Below are 21,174 nucleotides of genomic sequence, written 5' to 3'. Positions count from 1 at the left end.
TTATATACCTACTGAGAATGTGTTATTGGAATTAATTCTAGAGCCATAGTTAACCATTTGCACAGTTCTCTAGGGTGATAGAAACGGCAGTGAGTTCTGCATGCATCAGAACAGTAAGGGTACATTTCCCGTTGATTCGACACAAAACGGTAAATGTTGTACAGCACACTTTTCATAGCAACAGTTGTTATCCCAAAGTTATTCAGGAAGGCAAGAAGAAATGTGGCTTTATCTCCGACACCAATTTCATTGTTTTTTTTTTAAAATAAATTAAAAAAAAGGTTTGATTTTATTTGTTGATGCATTCCTTTAGATTTTGTTAGCATGAGCTCCGTCTGCTAGACCTCTTCACGATTTTCTGTGACAATGTAATTTCCAGTGTTAGGTCCCCCGTTCCTTGCTCTCTCTTCTCGTGCCATTCTCTTTGTCAAACCACTGAAATACTTCTCACGAAATGAATTGTGCCCCTTATATGGCGTATACTGGCCGTCCTTGATGTGAGAAAATTGGTCTTCTTCCTGTACAGGAAGGAGCGTGGGGGAAAATCATTGGATTCCGTTTCAGAGACACAGTAATAGGTAACTAACGTGCAACACATAATTCACTATATAGATTGTTCACAGTGCGGGAGCTTGGACAGGGAAATGTTTGCTTGGGTTCCTACATTCAACACTCTTCCATATCAAAACCAAGTTCATGTTATTTTTTACATTAAACTGTTTGGTTGAAACATTTCACCCCACCAATTTATCAATAATGCGGGGCCAGCTCAGCCCTTTTTACTGGCGTTACTGGGTTGGCCCTTAACAACACATTGATTTGTGGACAGGAATATTTCATCTCAATTAAATGTTGATTGTAATGGCCCTTCACATCTCCTGTTTCTTTTTCTTATGCTTGTTGTTAACTATATAACCCATAGTACAATTCTATAGAATGTGTTGGTAATCCCTAAACATAAGCTGATATTGATTTTAATATTAATACTAATGGTTTATAGAATAACCCTTTTTGCAAAAAAAAGTGCCCCAAGGCTTAAACAGGTAAAACTGCCCTATTTCTATATAAGCAGACAGACACATCCCTGTTTACATTTGATACAAGAGGGAGAGACATTTTTGGAATGCCCCATAACTGTTTTACAGGAAGAGACTTTTATTGGCTTAGGATTTATAGAAAAATAAAACAGATCTTAAAATCCTACAGCCCGTGTTATATAAAGTCACTCTTTAGTGGATAAGTAGAGGAGCTTCAGATAAACCCTTCAATAACATTTTTATCCTGCAATGAAGTCAACAAACTGTGAAATCAGAGCGTGTGAGGGAGGATCACCGCGAGGAGCCAATGCCAAAGTGTGTCCAAAGATTTGGATCTTGACACAAGGCAGCAGAAATGTTCTTTATTTAAGTGAGAGGATTTTCAAACAAACCAGTTGAAGTAAATGTTTAAATCCACTCTAGTTAAGTGGTGCAGTCAATTGTGAGGAGGGTCACGCAGCCCTACCCTTTCATAGCCATAGAAAAATAGAACATGAATAGGGTTAATGGCATTGTATGCACAAGGATTCATTATTACCGTTTTCATTTAACAGCTAAGAAAATATCTTAGCGGTACTTGGTAGCGCAGAAGTAAGTACAGGTGCTGATTTTTCCACCATCCCCTGCACAGTGTCATGGTACCCAGCCTGAGAATTAAAAGGATGCATGGACGCCATCACTTAAACCAAACAGAATCCTGCTCAAACTAAACAGAGTGCACAGGCGTACATCCTCAGCCAGGAGATATATATATCAATGTTTAGTCAGAGTGCTGGATAAAGTATATCAATAATCTATAAGGAAAGCCTTACTTTCTACATCCCCTCCAAATCTTAACCTTAACCCACAATTTTTTTGTTCTCTTCCCTTTCAGTGTTGTTATTCTTCTTCCGATATTCATCATTGTACTACATGTCTTAGTCCTCAAAAAATGTGTTTAAGCATTTTCATTTATTTGTTTGTGGATTTAAGTTATTGGTCGCTACGCAAAAGAGCTCGGCATTTAAAAAATAATACATATATACATGTTGTATCTACAAACATTATTTGTAATGTTTAACAAATGTTATTCATGTTTAATAGTTTTGTGCGCCTAGAAAAGAGGCACATCATGGGAGGAAAGAGACATAGTAGGATTTGGGACATATGTGAGCGTATGCCTCTGTACAAAAAGGAAGTCATGGCTACAAGAACCATGAATTAGAAGCACATCGTTCTGAGAGTTGATGCAAAGAGTATCTAGAAGACATCTGGTCTGTGAATTAGAAGCACCTGCCTGCTTGCCTGCCAAAGAGCAGTAAGTCATTTGTCTCCAAGCTAAGATGAGGTGCTGTAATACAAACACTTAGACCACAAAGTACTGTTCGGCTAAACAGCAAGCAAAGCAATATCAAAACAATAAAAACAGATGTAGACATCAAAATATTAGAGGGAAATTAGCACGTTACCAGCTAGTGGGAACCAGATGATCGGTGCAAAGGGTTAATGAGGAGTAAACTACTATACATGATATGATCCTGATAGGAATGCTTGATTTAAAACCTACTCACGGATTACAAACAAAGAAAGAAAATAAACATGCACCAAGGCTTTAAAGTGGAGAAAAACAAAGCAAAATGTTGTTTGTGCCAAAGTCAACACAGTTGATCTGAGGAGTAACAAGCACAATTTGTTATGTTAATATAAAGGCTGTTTATCATTCTATCCTAGCGCCGTCTGAGATTCTGTTGCTTGCTACGCACATCCTAGATGTAGGAGAACTTGTGCAGGTCCCCTCTAAAATTGATGTCTCTACGTTGCAATGTTTTGACCAAGAAAATATAAAACTTCAGATTGTCAAAGCACTGTGAATTCAAATACTCATCAAAATAAATTCTTAGAACTATACCAATGGAAATAGAAGGGGGGGGGCTATTAAGCCAAAGGCAATGACAGCCAGGGCAGGCTAGCAAAGAAAATTAGCCCCTAGGTTTCATGAAAACCAAGCAATGATTCACATATGCAGTGGTTGAGATGTGATGTAAGAAAGTATTCCTTCACTGAGGAAGCAAGGGAGTTAGAATTTGTGTATGCATGTGATAATAATCATATACTGAACATAACACAAGGTCAAGGGCAAAGTAAGGTTTTATAGTTTACAGCAAGGCTATATATTGACAGAAGAGTCTTAGGGCAAAGTGGGATTAATCATTGTAATTAACATTTTAAACAGCACTAGTGAAGAGTATGAAATGTTGGGATTCCAACTAAGCTCTTAAAAAAGAAAATTGAAGTGATGCAGAAAACATGTCTGCGTCATGTTTCAGAATATAAGATACATATTGGGGTTTCAAACGTAAAGACTGCTGGACTAATGCATGTTGAACAAAGTTCAACCCAAATCAATATAAGGTTATGCACTTAAATTAAAACAGTCGAGTAGCTTAGTTATATTTTTGAATGCTTTCTGGAGTGTATTTTGCAGGGACCCCAATGCATTTAACTGCATGCAAACTGGTGCACGTACTTTTAGTTATGGGGCTACAAAATGAAGACCAAACCCCAGCTTTTCCTGCAAGATAGGCTATGCCGACTCTGTACGCTCGTACGATCTTATTATTTAAATCTTGGTAAATAAATTCATGGAACCAAAGAAAAAGGCTGCTAGAAGACACAGTAAACTAAAACAAAAAAAAATTTGAACGTTTTCTAGAAAATGACTGTGCCAGATACATAATTTATAAATACATGTCAAACTGCCCTTTCATCTTTCTTTTATTATGCAAACATATTTTTGCAACACACTTGTGCATACAATATGACACACGCGACCCTCGACAAAGCAATGAGCGAATGTAAGAATTTGGAAGTAAGGCGCAGGCAAAACAACTGTGAAAAAACAGACAAGAAAAATGCTCCCTTTCAGGGATTTCAACAGGTGAAATGGGAAAAGTGTGTCCTCTGGCTGGCCCCTGCCCTCTGTGACCACTCTTACCTCAAACTCCTTCACCTTTTCCATTGTTATGAGGCGGCGGGACGTGTGGCTGGACAGCATCTGTTCACAGTTGCTAATAACTTTCAGGCATGGGTGACAGGGTACAGCTTCCTCAGTATATCTGAAATAAATGAAGCAGAGTGCATGCTGGGAAAACGGTAGATCTGTCACCTTAATAATATTACTTGAATCAATATAATTAAGACTTCTGAATTCCTTTTTCTAAATCAAATTGGCGGTTTGAAAGTGTTCGTAATACCAGAGGTACTCTAGTCTTTCTTATTAACTGTTCACTCTCCATCTCATATTTTCTGGTGCATACTTCTCCAAATGAGAATGAGAAAAATGAGAAGGGTTATTTCCCGCATTCGCTACTCGGGTACATACCAAGGTAAACGCATTTTAATAATCTAGCTTGAAAACAGTTGAAGAGTTTTAAAGCATTTAACATAATACGTATATTTGCTATGTTGATTAATCCTGGAGGATTCTTTGATGGCAGGTCTTTATTAACAATTTATTTTAGAGCGACCAATTTGTTAATTGCAAAAAAAGTACAGGTCACACTGCCACATTATTCATCAGACATTAAGCAACATCTATTTCCTTTTACAAATAAGCAAGTAATTATAACAGACCACTGCTAAATATGGTGTACGTTATGTGTAATCTGTTTTCCTAAAAAAAAAAAAAAAAAAAAAAAGAAAAAAAAGTTATGTTACAGGTAGTGTTGATTTTTATTTTTGTTATTTCTGAATTAAGAGAAACAAGCAAATATTTTTCCTCAATATGTTGTTTGGAACAAGAATATGTTTTTTTTTTAATCTACATTAACGAGAATTTTAAAACACAAATGCACTTCTATATTCATACGAAATGATGTATCTCCTTTGTATGAATTCAAATCAATATGGAATGTGCTTGTTGAAACAGATGTATAAAGTTAATTAGATAAGATTTCATCTAAATTATACAAAACGTAAATGGCCTACAAAAGGGGAGCGGCAACTTCATATTAACACCCATGGATTTGCCCATAGGTGTGATGGTCCACTGTCCACATACTTTTGGTCATATGGTGTACATTTAGCCAAACAATTACCTTGTATATTACTTCTGTGAGGGTTTACAAGTGCCACAGATGAGTTTAGGAATACTCCATGCCATGACAAGTTAAAAACATTCATATTTTTTATTTTAATCTTTGTTTAGCATTAAAATGTAATTTAAATGTAGTGAATTCAAATAGCTTTGGTGCTATTTTTCTGGAAAAGCTCAGCAATCCGATTTATGTCTGGGGACCGATGAAATTGGGGTATACTTGCCAACCATCCAGATTTGGTCAGGACTGCTCCAGTAGTGAAATTATGTTCTTTAAGGGGTCTCAACTGGCCTACAATGTTGCCTCTAAAATGTCAGTTTCAAAACGGAACAAGTATTACACACAATCTCAGTTGGTGAGATGGGATATTTCCTAAACAGCGTAATTTCATGCTGCCACATAATGTGAGTGGGGTAGAAGGAAAAACCACTCGTAGCTCTGGGAAGCCACTTTCTTATTCTCTCCCAATTATAAATGAAATAATGCTGGCATATAACGAATAAACATGCAGAGTGCCCTGTTAGGAAGCTGGAGAACAGAAACATATCCCACTGGAAATACAAATGTTCTTGCTCACATATTGTTGAGAACCTCCTGCCCCACGCATGGCAGCCATAGAGAATAAAGTGACAGTCAATGGGAGCAAAATATTTTAATGCGACTGGTCCTCCGATATTCCACTTTGCTTCTGTTTACATTTTGTATCATCAGTTTGTATAATGGGGAATGAGGACTATTTGGCGTTTAATGTGAATCAGCTAAGTAGAAACTGCTTTTCATTAGTTTTGTTTTTACCCCTCTGGCACTCGTTGATTTTCTGTTCCTTAGAAATACAAAATGCATAATTTTTAACCATAGCCAAGGCATTAATGTACTTGCTTATGATGAAGGCTATAAGGCTTGCAGAGTTTGCATGAAGCACCTTGCTTTCCTCACATCCAGATAAATTTCTTTCAAACTATAAATCAGTGTGAGAACATAATCCCTTTATCCGATACATGTCAAACAATATTTAAAAGTTGCACAATACGAGGGTTTGATTTCTAAATATGGCAACCCATCATTCCCGTGAACTTCATGGAAAAAAATAAAACCGCTGCCAGGTTTAAAACGGAAGGAGAAAGAATTTTCTCTTTACGTCTTTAATTAATAACCGTGCGTATGCAATCTTTACGTGTTATTAGATGGTATGCAGATAATTACAAAGCCAAAGTATCTGCAAACATGTGAAGTATATCTCCCAATTACTGTTGTATATGAAATTTCATTACTTTTTCAGATGGATAAAGACACTACGGTGAGGGATATAAAACACTATTATTAAAAAGAAGGCAAGATAACCAATCTCCTATCCGACCCATTTCACTCACTAGTCCTGCTCTATATTATTAAATACACCTTTTTAAACAATGGGCGGCTTCAAAAACCCAGCAACATTCAATATTTTTCCATTGTAATGGAATAGCATGACAGTCAAATCAAACATTCGAAACATATGACCAATTTTATCACATTTTTGAGGGACTTGGGATTATTTTTAGTGATGTATCTCTTGAAACGTTAATATAGTAGAGGTGGAATTGATGGGACAGAGTTCAACGAGTGTGTATTTCATTATATTTAAGTGTAAATGGATATCCACAACCTCATCTCGGGATGCTGACCTTTTTGCATTCAGCTGTAATTTTGATATATCCTACAGACTTATATGAAAAGACTTGCAACAGATAATATTAACCTCTTAAGGACAATGGGTTGTCCTTAAAACCATTAAAAACAATGCATTGTGAGCAGCTTTGTCATGAAAGGGTTAAACCATATTTCCACATGGATGTAACCAGACAGGGGTGAACAACAACAAGAATGTTAAAAATTCGGACAAAACAATGATGTCAATGTTAGATTGGACAATTTCTTCCCAGCTTGATGTTATCGTTCAGAGGGAGATGGATATTACTAAGTGTTAAAACAGCATCTGTCTTTAGCCATCAATGCACAGACTCCTTTTCACAAGTAATAGTCTACTGGAAGAAATACGGATGTGTACTAAATTAAGCAACTGGTACCTTGGGAGGATAATATATATATATATATATATATATATATATACATATATACATATATACACACACACACACACACACACGTGTGTTTAAATGAAGATATTGTAATGAAAGAATTGAGGTCTAGGGATAGGCGAAGTGTCAGAGGACAAACTTGTCCACCACAGACCCAGTAAATATCCACAATGAACAATGTTGGTGCCTACCCCTGTTGAGGACTTACGATTCACATAAAGAAAAATGCCCTTATGTGTTAGTCACACATAGAAGTTAGTACCAGGAAAATGTTAAAGACACAGTTCAGCACAAAGACAAAAGTGGACCGAGAATCATGAGTTGTAGTTCAGTTCCAGCTTTTTTACTCCATAACTTGAAGCCTTAGTGTCCATTAATACTGTGCTCTCTAATAGTTAATTCTACAGTTGTTAACAGAGTTATCAAGCTATAAAATGCAGTTTTGTTACACTCAAGGTTTCAATATTACATACTGAAAGAAAACAAAACCTATCAGTACATGCCACAACACAGTGTGGATACGCACAGAGGAGTATCTATCACTCCGCGTTTTCTGATTAAGGAGTGGTGGGAAAATAGATTTTGGACACACTTGAGACATGAAATTATCTTATGTTTCTCTTAGTTCTGTTAAGTACAAAGCAGCTTTGGGTTATTATCACCTTTTTATCCAGCATATCTCAGCTGCGTGAAGACCCAATCTGAGTTCATAGCGCAAATTACAAGGAAAACACGGCAGACAGCCCTTAGTCATACCAAGTATGTTTTGAATAGATTCTGCTCCCACAGTGCTCTTTTTGTAGAAAACCTGAATCGAGAGGTCTTGTGTTCAGACAACAATCACAAAAACAAAATAAACGTTTAGGCTTGAAAGAGAAAGAAATGCGTTATGGGTTGCTATCAAAACACTGAAGCATTTTAGGGGCATGTTAACAGGATTTTTTTTGGGTCAATCTACTAGGATTGCATTTTTTTTTACTATTGGATTTAGCATAGTTTATACTGGGCACTATATTTAACTATTGTGTTAAGCCGCTAAAAATCCACACTCTTTACACAATTTATCTTTTGCTCCCTGAAATCCCCACTTTAGCCTTGTTTGGCTTTATGATTTTCCGTACACTCTGTCCCACTTGGCTTCTCCATTATTTGCATGTTACCAAATAAACTCCTTTAAAGTACTACTCTTGGGCATGCCTGTAAAATATCATCAAACATTCACAAATTGGTTAGGATAACTATGATATTACAGATTCGAGGCTGAGGCACTTACTCTGGTCTGTACACCGGCAGCCAATAGACTAGTCTTCCGCTTATAACCAGGAATTCCGCCGCAAAGTTCAACAGATCCGAAAAGATATCACTCAAGTGGTAATTCAACTGGACAGGGACGTGGCTTTCAGGGCTGGAAGAAATAGATTCAGGTTACAGTGTCATCAAACTAATATATTCTTCACAGTCTGTGTAGTGTAACAATTACAATCTGTATTTTACATGACATTTTATTAAACATGTAGAACATGATTGTTGCGGACAACACCACGGATATGTGCTGTCCATTGATGTTAGCATTTTTTTTTATTTTTTTTTTACAAAATAAGCGATCAAAATACTGCATTAAATACACATCTTTGTATTCTACTAACAATTCTTCACTGAGCAACAGATTGACAACAGACAATAGACAGTCCGATCTCCCCTGCAGCTGCAGAGATGTTCCGGCATCCGTGAAAAAGGCATGACGTTCAGGTACATCTTGAGGTACATCTTTTGTGGACGTACCTGTGTGTTTATAGGGTAACGCAGGGGTTAAGTAGATACTCCAGCCAAAATATGCACTTTATTGTTCATGGTGTCCTCCTTGGAAATGTATGGGTTATTTGCCATGCCGGAGATGTGTTCCTCAGAACATACATCCTGATACCTGCTATGCTTAGGCTGGCTCACCATTTGTTCTGGGGAGTCTAATGAGCCCCTACTACACACATGTAGAGTACACCCATTTATTTCAATCAGTGGAACAAAACTGTATTTTCTTCTTTCTTTTTTTGCAGGTTAAATGAATGCATATGAATGTACTCGCAAACTCTTTTATACATTTACTGTTCAGAGAGGCGTCCCTTTCAGATTCCGATTTACAAAGTAACTAAAAACCTTTGGATTTCTGTATTAAAATTAACTTACAAGAGCTCAGTTTTCATGATCTCTTTCTGTGTGCCTGTTTTCCTAGTAGACTCTCGAATACCATACGGCGCTACACATGAAAGAAAAAAGAAAATATACTGTGGATTTCACATATTTTAAAAAAAAACAAAAAAAAAAAACAAATTATCTACTGCGCACTTGTAAAATATTTAGACATCATCAGATAACATTGAGCGGTGATAAAATATTAAAGTTTGATATACACTGAATAGTCATGTTTTAAAAACCTTTCTTCATGTAAATTAGGTTAAAAACAGAGAAAAGCACTCGTTATTAATATTATTGTTGATATGTACACATGTATTTGTATCTTTCAAGAACGTTTTTTTCTGAAACTAAAAAAATTAAAAATGTAGTGACATTGAAATGTTTTACTTTTATGCAAATCTGCCTGTTTAACTAATATGATTTTGTTTTAAATAAAAGAGAGAATACAGTTCCCAGGTATGCAAAGATCATGACCTATTGAAGCAGTTTTCTGGAGCTTTACCATTGCAACAAAGGAACGTGGAGAGCTTGAAAACCAAACTTACGATCTGTAATGATGGCATCAAACATTGGACCTTTCCTCCAGATGGGCTTTGATGCATCAGAGAGGAGGATATCCAGGTAGTATTTCTCTAATCCATACTGGCGTAAATTTGCTCTGATATTCTCATCAGGACCTCTCCATTTCTGGTTCATCCGAGAGGCTTTACCTGGAAAAGTGTGTACATACCATAAGCTTGGCACAGGTATAATGCAAACCAGACCTCAAGAAAATTTGAGAGTTCAGAGTTGGGAATCTACTTGACTGACAATTAACTAGTGAAACCAGTAGATTTATCATCTTATCGTCTGAACATTAATCAAGCTTATAAAATGTAATTATAAAACCTATTAGTATATATCACCGGATAATGTTTTCATTATTACATAATAACATTTCATAGGAATGCCACTTTAATTAGGAGATACATTTGAAAAGTCAGTTTGAAATAAATGGTTTCTGGTCATTTAAGTATTACCGGTATTATATATAGACACTCACACATTAAATGTTTCCTATGTGAATTTCTTGGGCTCTCACTGTAATAATTATTGTCATTTGCATACTTTTCACAACAAACATTAAATATTTGTTTCTATAAGTTGGAATGATTTATTGTACTTATTTATCTTGTTGAAAGCCCAGTTTTCAATGTCAGCTAGAAGTTTATAGGGTTTATCCATAAAAATCATGTGGATTTCTTACAGATAGCGAGACAGCCATGTGTTTATATTCCAACGTATACTGCACACCTGGAAAAATCACTCATTATTAATAATGCCTTGAATATAAGAAATAATTCTATAAGAATTCAAACTATTGTATGACGTGTTATCGAGGAAACTGAGAATGAAGGGTTTATTAAATCTTCTGGGGCGTGCTAACTCTTATGACTTTGGGGTTTATTCGATAATGGGTTTCAGCTTCAGTTTTCATTATAAAAAAACAAAGCTAGCAAGCTTTCCAACAAGAAGAGCTGACATGTCCTGCATAATACATGGTTTAATGGACAAGGAGACTAAATAAATCTCACTAATATACACTATTTGCAAAAAATTATGTGGACACCATTCCTCATTTTTGAGTTTAGGTGCCTCATTGCTAATAGGTGTATGAAAACATGAGCACATAGTAATTCTATCTTCATACACACATGGCAGTAGAATGGGCCATACTGAAGAGCTTAATGACTTTAAAACGGGGTACTGTCATATCATATGATGCCACCAGTGCCTCAAGTCAGTTTGTGAAATTTCTGCCCTGCTGCATCTTTCCCAGTTTCCAATTATTGTAAATTGGAAGTGTCTAGGAGTAACAACAGTGCAGCCACAAAGCGCTAGACCACACACAAAGAGCAGGGCCGTGGAGTGCTGAAGTGCGCCATAAAAAGCCTTTCCTCTGTAGAATCACTTACTATAGTGCCAAACTGCCTCTGGAACCAGCACAAGCACTGTGTGCCAGGAGCTTCATGAAATGGGTTTCCATGGCCGAACAGCTGCACACAAGTCAAAGATCACTTTGTGCAATGACAAGCTTTGAATAGAGTGGTGTAAAGCTCGGTAGCGGTGGGGTTCTCTGGTGGGATGAACCAATCTTCGCTATCTGGAAGTCTGGGTTAGGTAGTATTCTCCTGGCATCTGCCAATCAGAATGCATAGTACCTACTGTAAAGTTTGGTTGAGGTAGATAATGGTCTGGGGCTGTTTTTCAGGGGTTGGACCAGGCCCCTTAGCTCCACTGAAGGGTAATGTTACAAAGATATTTTAGACAATTGTATGCTTCCAACTATGTGGCACCAGTTTGGGGAAGACACTTCCCTGTTGTCACATGACTATGGACCTTGCTTTGTGCACAAAGACACAGTTTAATGAGTTTGGTGTGGAAAAACTTGGCTGGCCCGCACAGAGCCCCGACGTTAACCCCACTGAACACCTCTGAGATTAATTGGAATGCCGACTGCAAGCCAGGCTCTCTCATCCCACATCAGTGCCTGACCTCACAAATGCTATCTTTTGCTGAATGGGCACACAATTCAGACAGATTCCAACAAGCTGAGGTAGATAAGACAGTCAGGTGTCCACATCATTTTGGTCATATAGCGTATGTGTAAGTCATTACCTCATATCATAACACTCAAATCCTAAATATCTTCTCACTGCAGATCCTCTCACATCACTATAATTCAGGAATGGGATATAGTGGTGGATTTGGCGCACACAGATAGCGAAAAGGTGATTAGATCACACTGAGGTGCTAAACTTGTCTTCATTGGCATCCTAGAATCGTGCCTGTATTTGTTAGTGCTGTCTTATGGTTACTTTTGTCTTTAATTAACGCTTCAACTTGTTGCCGACCTTGGAACCACGGGATATTAGGAACGGTGGTTTTATGTACCGTATTAGCCTGATTATAGTTGGGGGGAGGCAGAGTGGGATATCTAGGGAGCAGAGCATAAAGCATATCTAGGGGGATAAAGCATATCTGGGGAGCAGAAGGGCACATCTATAAGTAAGGTGCGTTATGAATTAAGGGGGGGGGGCCTTAAAATGGCTATTGGTTTTCTGTTTGTATATAACATATGCTGACTAACTGATAGATACCAAAAATGTTAAAATACATGTATTCCTGTTTATTAGGTAAAATACCGTTTTACCATTCCACTGTGTATTTTTTCTTTAAAAATAAGTTTTTCTTTAAAAGAGCACCAAACTTTAAGGGTGCGGCCGATAATCGGGTGGGGCCTATATTCGAGCCAATACGGTATATTTGCTTTGCAATATGGATCACACTACAATGTTTTAGTAAGGAATTATGGATGTTAAGAAGATTTTTTCCATAACCTAGATTTATACTTTCAAAACATTTATAGTATGCACTTCTTTATGACAGCTAACTTTACTGAAGAAATCTCAATGGACAAAATTGTAAACTTTCCATTACTGCCAAATCTCCACTGACAATGTGGTATTTTCACGTTGAACACTGAAATAGGATTTGGCCAAAGCCGTACCTGGCCCTTGTGTTATCCCAAGGTGCGTATAAAAGGCCCTCTTTCATAACCCATGGGAGCATAGGGTATGCAGGATGTTAACTGCTATTAGTTTTACTTACTGAAGTCCTACAGTGTATTTAGTCCACAATAGAAACCAAGTGAAAAGACATTTTAAAATAAACAAGCAAATAAATAGGGTATAGAATCAAGTGTAAACTTACCCAAACCATGCACTGTGTTGTAATCAATATCAGTGCCCAATACATAAGCTCCAAAATGAGCACACGGTAATAAAAGACCACCTAAATAAAGCAACATGGTGAGACTCATCAATGTATAACTTGTGCATTCAAATTACTATTCATAAATACAACAGTAGTTAAGAAGAACGAAACCTCAACTATAAGAAGCAGCCTAGCCATGATTTTTCAAGACTGCATATTTCACAAGTGTCATGTTGGCTTGATCTGCTTTTGCACTGGGATTTGAGGTTAACCCAGAATTTATGGAGGCACCAGGGAAGTGACCCTGAGCGGTTTTAACAGTTCTGTAAAACTGGAAGAAGATTTTCAATTTAACTGAGTTTTTGGGACCCACTCTGAAATATTGCAACACAATCCAAGAAAGATACAGCTAAACAGGATAAACTTCTACTATCTAAGTTAAAGTGACCCATGGTCCAGAGGAAAACTTGATGGGTGAATAGTTTATTTTTCGCCAATTCAAGAAGTGTTCAAAATTAACAACAAAAAACAACAGAGATCCACTACATAGTATCAATATGAGTTTTCCCTAGTTTTGTTTTCTGATGCATCACTTTTTTTTTTTTTTTTATGTTCTGCTGATGTCGTCAGTTTTGTTGGTGGTGGTTGCCAACACAGCATTCACCTGTATCTAAGGTACCATATACCAAAAACTGAAACATCAAGCATGAGGGCACCCTCTCAAAAAAAAGTAATTTTACCTCTGGACTCATCTTGACTTTTCTTTATTCCACTTTAGTAGGATTAAACAGTTTTTAGGATTGTGTTGCCATATCTAAGCAATCTGAATTGAGGGTTATTATTTAAACAAGACACATAGTGTCAGGTTGTGTGGTTGTCTACTTATATGACATCACCATGGATAACGTTCTCTCTATTTTTTAATGTATTATTTTTACATTTCAGTCATTTGCAGATAAGTACTACACTAGCGCCACCTTGTGGTTAATATGAGAATACATATGATATGTTCTATACATACATATATCTACAGTTTACAGATAATGTAATGTATAGTAACATAACGTTAATGTAAAGAAGTTTAAAATACATCATGAATAACACGTTTAATAAACCATTACAAATGCCTACATACATTTAAAAAAAATAGAAAAAGGCATTAAATAAAACAAGAAAATAAAAAGACAGATACTTGTCAGGTTGGTTAATAAAATGTTAAAAATGGAGTTCTACCAATATAAAATATATTATCATATGTAAAATGAATAACAATACGATAGAATATCAGAACTGATGTTATTATATATTCATGTATAAGGCACTATCATATTCTGCAGCATTATCGAACAGATATGCAGGATATAATAAGTAAAATGTACTGATTTTAATGCAATAAAATGTATAATTCGGGAGCTAGACTATACATTTAAACAACTTCTCCATTGCTATGGCAACTAAATTTATCAGTGCCTTATTTTTTGCCACCAGATTATAGACTAGTGCTTACAGTCAGAGAAAAAAAGTATTAAATGTAACAATTGCTCTTTCTCATTTTAGTATTCACTCAGCTTTCCACTGTTATGTGCTTAATAGAATACTTTGAGATCTCTTATGCAAATTCTCGTATTGTCTGGTTATTCTCAATAGTAACTTCCTGTCTTGCTTTGTTGTTGATCCCTCAAAGTATATTTAGCAGCAAATCAAAAACAGTTGTGAATTTTTTGAATCACTGGGCCTGTCTCAGAATACTTGGACTAAGAACACTTTCTGGCACTTACCAGTTCCAACAAACGGATCAAACACCACGTCATTGGGTTTTACTCTTGCATGGTTCGCCATAATAAAAGCTAAGCCAGCATCCATGCTCGTGTTCCCAATAAAGTGTCTCTTCTTGACGCTGTAAGAATTGATCAGTTCTCGCTGTCCATCTGCAATCTTATTAAAACATTGTTAAATAATCATTAAATCATATAGGCTCTGGATTCCATTAATCAAACATCTAGAAAATCACCATAAGGTGGGCCAATTGTATTTAGCATTCTTTATTATTGTTCAAATGGATGTGCAGCCACTCATAAAATGATTTTACAAGTGGAAGATCAATGTCACAGAAATGGATGGTGACCCTTTGGGGCCACCAAGCGCAGCGATTTTTGGCAACAGGTGAATAAGTGTAAATTAGTTATTAGTTAGTGATATTTTGAGACACTTTGTCAGTGTCCAGCTGGTTGTTTACGGCTGTTTACCACAGGCGGTATGATAGAGTCGTGATGCATGTATGGTAGACTAGGCTAAGATGACAGAGCTAGAATTCACAAAAACGTCTAATAATCTGATGTACAATGCCGTGACGGCAGCTGGTAGGAGCTAGTGAAAATATAGTAAGACATGGGTGTGTTACCAAAACAGAGATGAACATTTCAGCTCCCTGACACCACTATGCTAACTCGGCCATTCATGCAGAAGCAGCTCATTGACGTGGACATTCAGAGTACAAAGCGTTACCATGATCTCCTGCAAATTACTATTAATGTACCATAAATATGCCATTTCTAATAATAACCTCATGTCCCTTGATCTTATTTTAATTATTACCAGGGTAAGAACACACATGGGCAACTGCAATAATGACATGAAAATGAACGCTGGTAAACGACACCTATATTTTCCCCTTCAGCATACCAAGACATTTTGGACAATTCTATGCTTCCAACTTTGTGGGAACAGTTTGGGGAAGGTCCTTTTCTATTCCAACATGAATAGACATGTTGAATGAGGTTGGCGTGGAAGAACTTGACTGTCCAGCACAGAACCCTGACCTCAATCTTATCAAACACCTTTGGGATCAACTGGAAAGGAGATTATGAGCCAGGCCTTCTCCAATATCAGTGCCTGAACTCATAAATGCTCTAATGGGAGAATGGGCAAAAATCCCCACAGAAACCCTCCAAGATCTTGTGGAAAGCCTTCCCAAAAGAGGGCTAGCTGTTATAGCTGCAAAGGGGGGAACCAACTACATATTAATGTCTTTGTATTTCTAATGCAATGTCATAAAAGTCCCTGTTGGTGTAATGGTCAGATGACCCAATACTTTTGTCCATATAGTGTATATTGCTGCCATCATTAAATAATACACAACATGTATTAACAGAACACACTGTACTCACCCAACGGCCAAAGAAGATCTGTAGGGGCTCTTTGCGGGGATTGTTTGGCTCTGGACCATAATCCTCCATCAAATAAAATATATGCTCAGCATTTTGTAAACTCACTTTTCCTCTAAATGGCAGAAATTCCAAGGCCTGTTTTTTTGGTTATCAAGGAGGAAGCACATGAAAATATTGAAACATTATTACTGTTACCTGAAAAAGTACATTATAGTAATAAGAGGGGCATTGCTTTACAGTACCTGGGCTTAAACAAAGAGTAGGAACATAATACAATTGCATACTCTCCAAAGTTTCAGGTATCAAAAAGGGCCACCTGCATTAGGGGTAAGTGGCGGGAGGTGCAGGCCCAGGATGTGGTCACTAACCCACCTTGAGGCACTCAGCTTCAGAGTGTTGGAAGGTAGCTTTGTGGGAGCTACAATGGAGGTCTGGGGTGCAACAGAGCATACCTACCATTGGTTTTACAGCTCCCTGGTTGAATCATTAGAGGCTGGAAAACCCCCATTAATGGCAGCATTTATTTAAATTATGACCTCTTGCTCTAACATTCATCATCTGATATAAACGTCCTTCCTGTACTTTTTTAAATCTCTTTATGTTCCAACACAACTCATCACCGAAACCTACCAAAAAAGTTATTTATCAATGGGAAGCAAAGAGTAAAAAAAGATACTTACCTCTATCTTTGCAAGCTTTTCTTTCTGTGACAAGGTTTTATTAAATGTGTGGATATTGATTTTATACGTGGAGTTAGGTTGCAGATAGGATACCTGAAATAAAATGAGAAATAGCTAGTAAAAAAAATGTTAACCAAGTCCACATCAAAATGTCTACACAGAAAACGTCCATACCATCTTTTCTGAAGGGTAGGTAAGGAGAGATTGCTGTAACTCTTCCAAGGACTTCCCATGACCCCACAACTCAAAAACTGATCTAAAAAGGAGATGTAAAAGAAAATATGGTTGTGAATAATGTGATTTGGGGTCATTCTGATATACACAAAATAGATCTAGAATATAGGTTTTCCACACAAAAGTCATTTTATATTTGTTCTAATTGGGACACACAAATATTTGGGGAAAATATGGGTATTGGTGGTTGAATGCTATCAGAGGGATTTTGTTGATAATTGTGTGGAACCGCCCACATGGCTTTCTATGGCGGTACAAGCATAGATGGAAACTGTGCATACTTTATAACTTTATGACAAACGTAATAGTATCCAGCCCCCACCATATGAACACAAATGTTTGAGACCCAATACCTACTAATAGGTTGCATAACATTGTTCTACTGGATGCATGTTCTTTTCTTTGACCCTTCCACCTACCATATATATATATTGTATACCTATAACAATAGGTTTGTATTTTTTGTCATCACAGCTGAGTCTTACTTCGCACAAACTGTCCTCTTCATAAGCTTTCTCGCCATATCTTCCGAAGGAATATGAAGTATACAGAAAGGTGACTGTTAAAGACAAGGAAGTAAGATTATTTAACTCATTAACTTAGAGGGTATTTCTCAGCATATTAAGTAGATTTTTTATGTGATTTCAACCAAACATTCGATTAACCACAATTTCCTTACTTCATATTTAGCTTATCCACACACATTAGCCAGATCAAGCTTTCTTTTGATATAATTTTTATAGGTTTAGTCTATCATTTAGTTTGGAGAACATTTGATAACAGGTCAAAAAATTAGGTAAACACAACCTCAGATGAACAACACATGGCATATTACACTGGATCATGATTTATTCAACAAAAATAAAGTCAAAATGGAGAAGCCAGGAGCTCAAGAGTTCTCAGTTGGCACCATCAACTTGTGAACAGCAGCCATGTCACTCACCGATGGCACTTGTGGCTGCTCTTCGCAGTAGGGGGGTTGTCTTGCTGAATGCCTTGATTTCAAGGCATGTCAGCAACACCAATTACACTTAGGAAGTAATTGCCGATAGGTTCCTAAACTCTGTTTTAGCCGCCATCTTTGTTGATCGGACATTTATGAGGCTTCCACGGGTGCTGTAAGGCCGCCGATTGCGTCAAAAGCGCATTGCAGCAATTTTAAAGCAGCCAGTATATGTTCGGGCTTTGTCACAAATTACATTGTCTGCCTGTACATGTATGGGCTTTGTTGTGAAGGGGTTACATTTCCATGCTGTTGCTTTGGCAAATGCATGGGGGATTCAGCAAAGTCCCTTTATTTATTTGCTCCTTCCCCCACTCTTTGCCATATTACAGATGAGATGTGTTTGGCGAAACACATTTCCCTGCAAGTGATGTACTCACCGCTAGCCAGGTCCAGCATTGGCTCCAGCAACATGAACAATCATTTTTAATTATTGCATATTAAAGTACTCAGATGTGTCAGGGGCATTAAACTGTCCCTTTAACTGCATTACTTCACTGTGCTTGGGGGTAAACCCAATGGCATTTTCCTAAAATAAATGCTTGGTCAGCCCTGTATGTTTTCGAACGTCATTTCACTGATGACACCATGGGAAATACAATGCAAACCTCACAGCCCTTTTTCAGGGAAATGTATAGATGGCACTAAATAACTCCTAATAAAGTTATTTAAAAAAATCCAATTTAAAGTAAATAAACCCCAAAACATTTACAGTATTTCTAGTTAAACAGCCAATAGGATAACAACAACCATATATATATTTGTCCATTGGCTGGGTATTGATTAGCCACTGAGCTATAGAACAGTGTTGTATAACTAATGGAATGCAGAATATATAAATTAAGGTGTACATCAATAATCTTTGAGTTTCACAGACAGGCTGGGGCCATACTAAGACCCTTCATGGCTACGTCAGATTGTCTTACAGCTGCACCACGACGCATAACATCATAGCTCAAACAGGAAGCATTTGATCTGCTGTAACACAGTCAACCAGGTATAACCGCAAATCTGTATGTTAGTCCTCATTTTATTTCACATGTAACAACCCATACAGAACAATTTTGGTTTCCTTGTTTTTGGGGTTTTTTTAATTTAAAAATGTATGTTCAATCCTTTAACATATTCAGTGGTCATTGGGTGTGGAGAATCTCAGTGGTCAACGTGCGATGTGTTGATGCCTAATAAGTAACCTTTACTGAGGTTGATACACATACATTAGTGTTGCCATGAACATTTTGAGTACCGGGAAAGAAGGGCTGTATTGCAGGATGGTGGGCCATTTTTTACTTTATAAACTTGCCTGCTTACCTTTTCATTTATATCGTGTAGATTATACAGATGTCCTCCAATAAGGCATAATAGAGACTTTATTTCCTGCAGGGGGAAAAAAAGTGCATTGTAAACATAAATAGATTCAAAACAGGAAGCTACAATATACCTCACCAACGGTCTTGTAATTTGTTCTCTTAGCAGAATATGAGATGCATTGCAGCTGGAAGCAAACATTTTCATGGAATTTTCACATTTTCTGTAAACTTTGTAGCATGCACTTTTACTCTAGAACAAAAATGTAATTTATCCCAGGACATAAACCATCTAGAACAACTCTACAAAATTTTTCCCCATGACCCAATACACAGTAATATTTAATGCGCTCATTACCCTATTCATGTAACTGGAAGGAGTGTAACTTTAGTGAATGGGGGGAAGCCCCCCAATAAACGTGTTTGATAGACAGTAACCAGTCACATGAATTTGAGCCCTTATTTGTCCTTCCAATGACAGTGTTAAATGCTATTGCACAGCAAAACGCTCAGTACACTGACAGCAGAATAAGAGCTCTAGCAGAATCCAGAGTCAGAAACCTCATATTCACTCTCGGTCCCTACCCTAAGTTTGAAGAACCCTGATCTAGAACAGGCTCATGGAATGAGCAGACTCCCTTGAAGACTTTCCAACTCTGTAGGGCTGCTGATAGATAGGTAGAGAGGCCTCAACTGGCCATTTGGTAAACTGGCCAAATGCTCATTGAGCCAGTAGCAGATAGCACCACTCATTTACCTCTAATTTTAAGAGTCTGTCCTTTAGTGCAAAACAGTTGGGTGGATAGACGGGGCCGTACGCTGTGAGTGTAAAAGTGTATGTTAAAAAGGGCTTAAGTGTGTATGCATTTCAATTTTTTTTTCAATAGATCACACTGCACAGCCCATTAAAAATGTCCTCAACAAACTCGTAGCTGCTTCCCAAAACACACTCCATATATTTACTAGTTCACCCACCGAACCAACAAGGGCAAACCTGGTGAGGCAAACATTCATGTACATGTTATGATGCGGTAAAGACTTGGCTGCAGTACTGGGCAATGACATTCTGGCCAGTCATTGTGGAACAACAACTCCCACGAAGCTCAGTCAGCCAATATGATGCCCAAGCATCGTGGGAGCAGATGTTTACAAACTACTAGAGGGGCCTTCCTCTGAACCCTGCGATGCCTGGATCAAAACATGGCAGCAGTCCTCCCCAGCCATCAGCAGCTGGGTTGTCACATGGCTCTGAATAAAACAGCTGGGGGTTGTAGCTGCCGCCATTAATTCCAGCACGCACTGCCTAGTTACTGGAGCGTCCATTTCCAAGACACCTAGCAAGCCTCGGCAGTATATTGTACAACTCCCAACACCACCAGCCAAACATCTGCATGTCTGGCCCACGTTCGTTAGTGACAAGGGGCCCGCATATAAAGTTACTCCCCATAACGCCTAGCGTTAGAGAGGGCAAGTGTAGGAGCAAACGAAGAGTCCAACTCTCTCACCGGGAGTCGGAATTCGCAGTTCTCCTGCGCCAAGAGCAGTAGATATTTCTTCATGGCAGCACCACTCTTGCAGGACAGCGCCATCTTTGGAGTGACGTCACCGGGACAGGGACAGAGCGGCCATGCAGGAAGCGGGCA

At 37.7% G+C, this 21,174-nt stretch overlaps 1 protein-coding gene across 1 annotated transcript; it reads right to left on the bottom strand.

The window, feature by feature from the left end:
• Positions 1 to 270: 270 nt before the first annotated feature.
• TRMT11 (tRNA methyltransferase 11 homolog) lies at positions 271 to 21,155 on the bottom strand. Its single transcript, XM_053459421.1, has 13 exons — positions 21,037 to 21,155; positions 19,536 to 19,601; positions 17,707 to 17,780; positions 17,162 to 17,243; positions 16,988 to 17,080; positions 16,308 to 16,442; positions 14,919 to 15,075; positions 13,138 to 13,218; positions 9,930 to 10,094; positions 9,376 to 9,445; positions 8,465 to 8,596; positions 4,012 to 4,132; positions 271 to 518 (listed from the first exon to the last, which is right to left on the bottom strand). Exons 1-13 carry the CDS (start codon positions 21,118 to 21,120, stop codon positions 339 to 341), a joined length of 1,440 nt encoding a protein of 479 aa, XP_053315396.1. The 5' UTR covers positions 21,121 to 21,155; the 3' UTR covers positions 271 to 338.
• Positions 21,156 to 21,174: the final 19 nt, after the last annotated feature.

This window comes from Spea bombifrons, chromosome 3 (assembly GCF_027358695.1).
Source record: "Spea bombifrons isolate aSpeBom1 chromosome 3, aSpeBom1.2.pri, whole genome shotgun sequence".
NCBI classification, from domain to species: domain Eukaryota; kingdom Metazoa; phylum Chordata; class Amphibia; order Anura; family Pelobatidae; genus Spea; species Spea bombifrons.
Note: the sequence above shows the minus strand (reverse complement) of the source record. Positions and strands in the feature narration are given on the sequence as shown.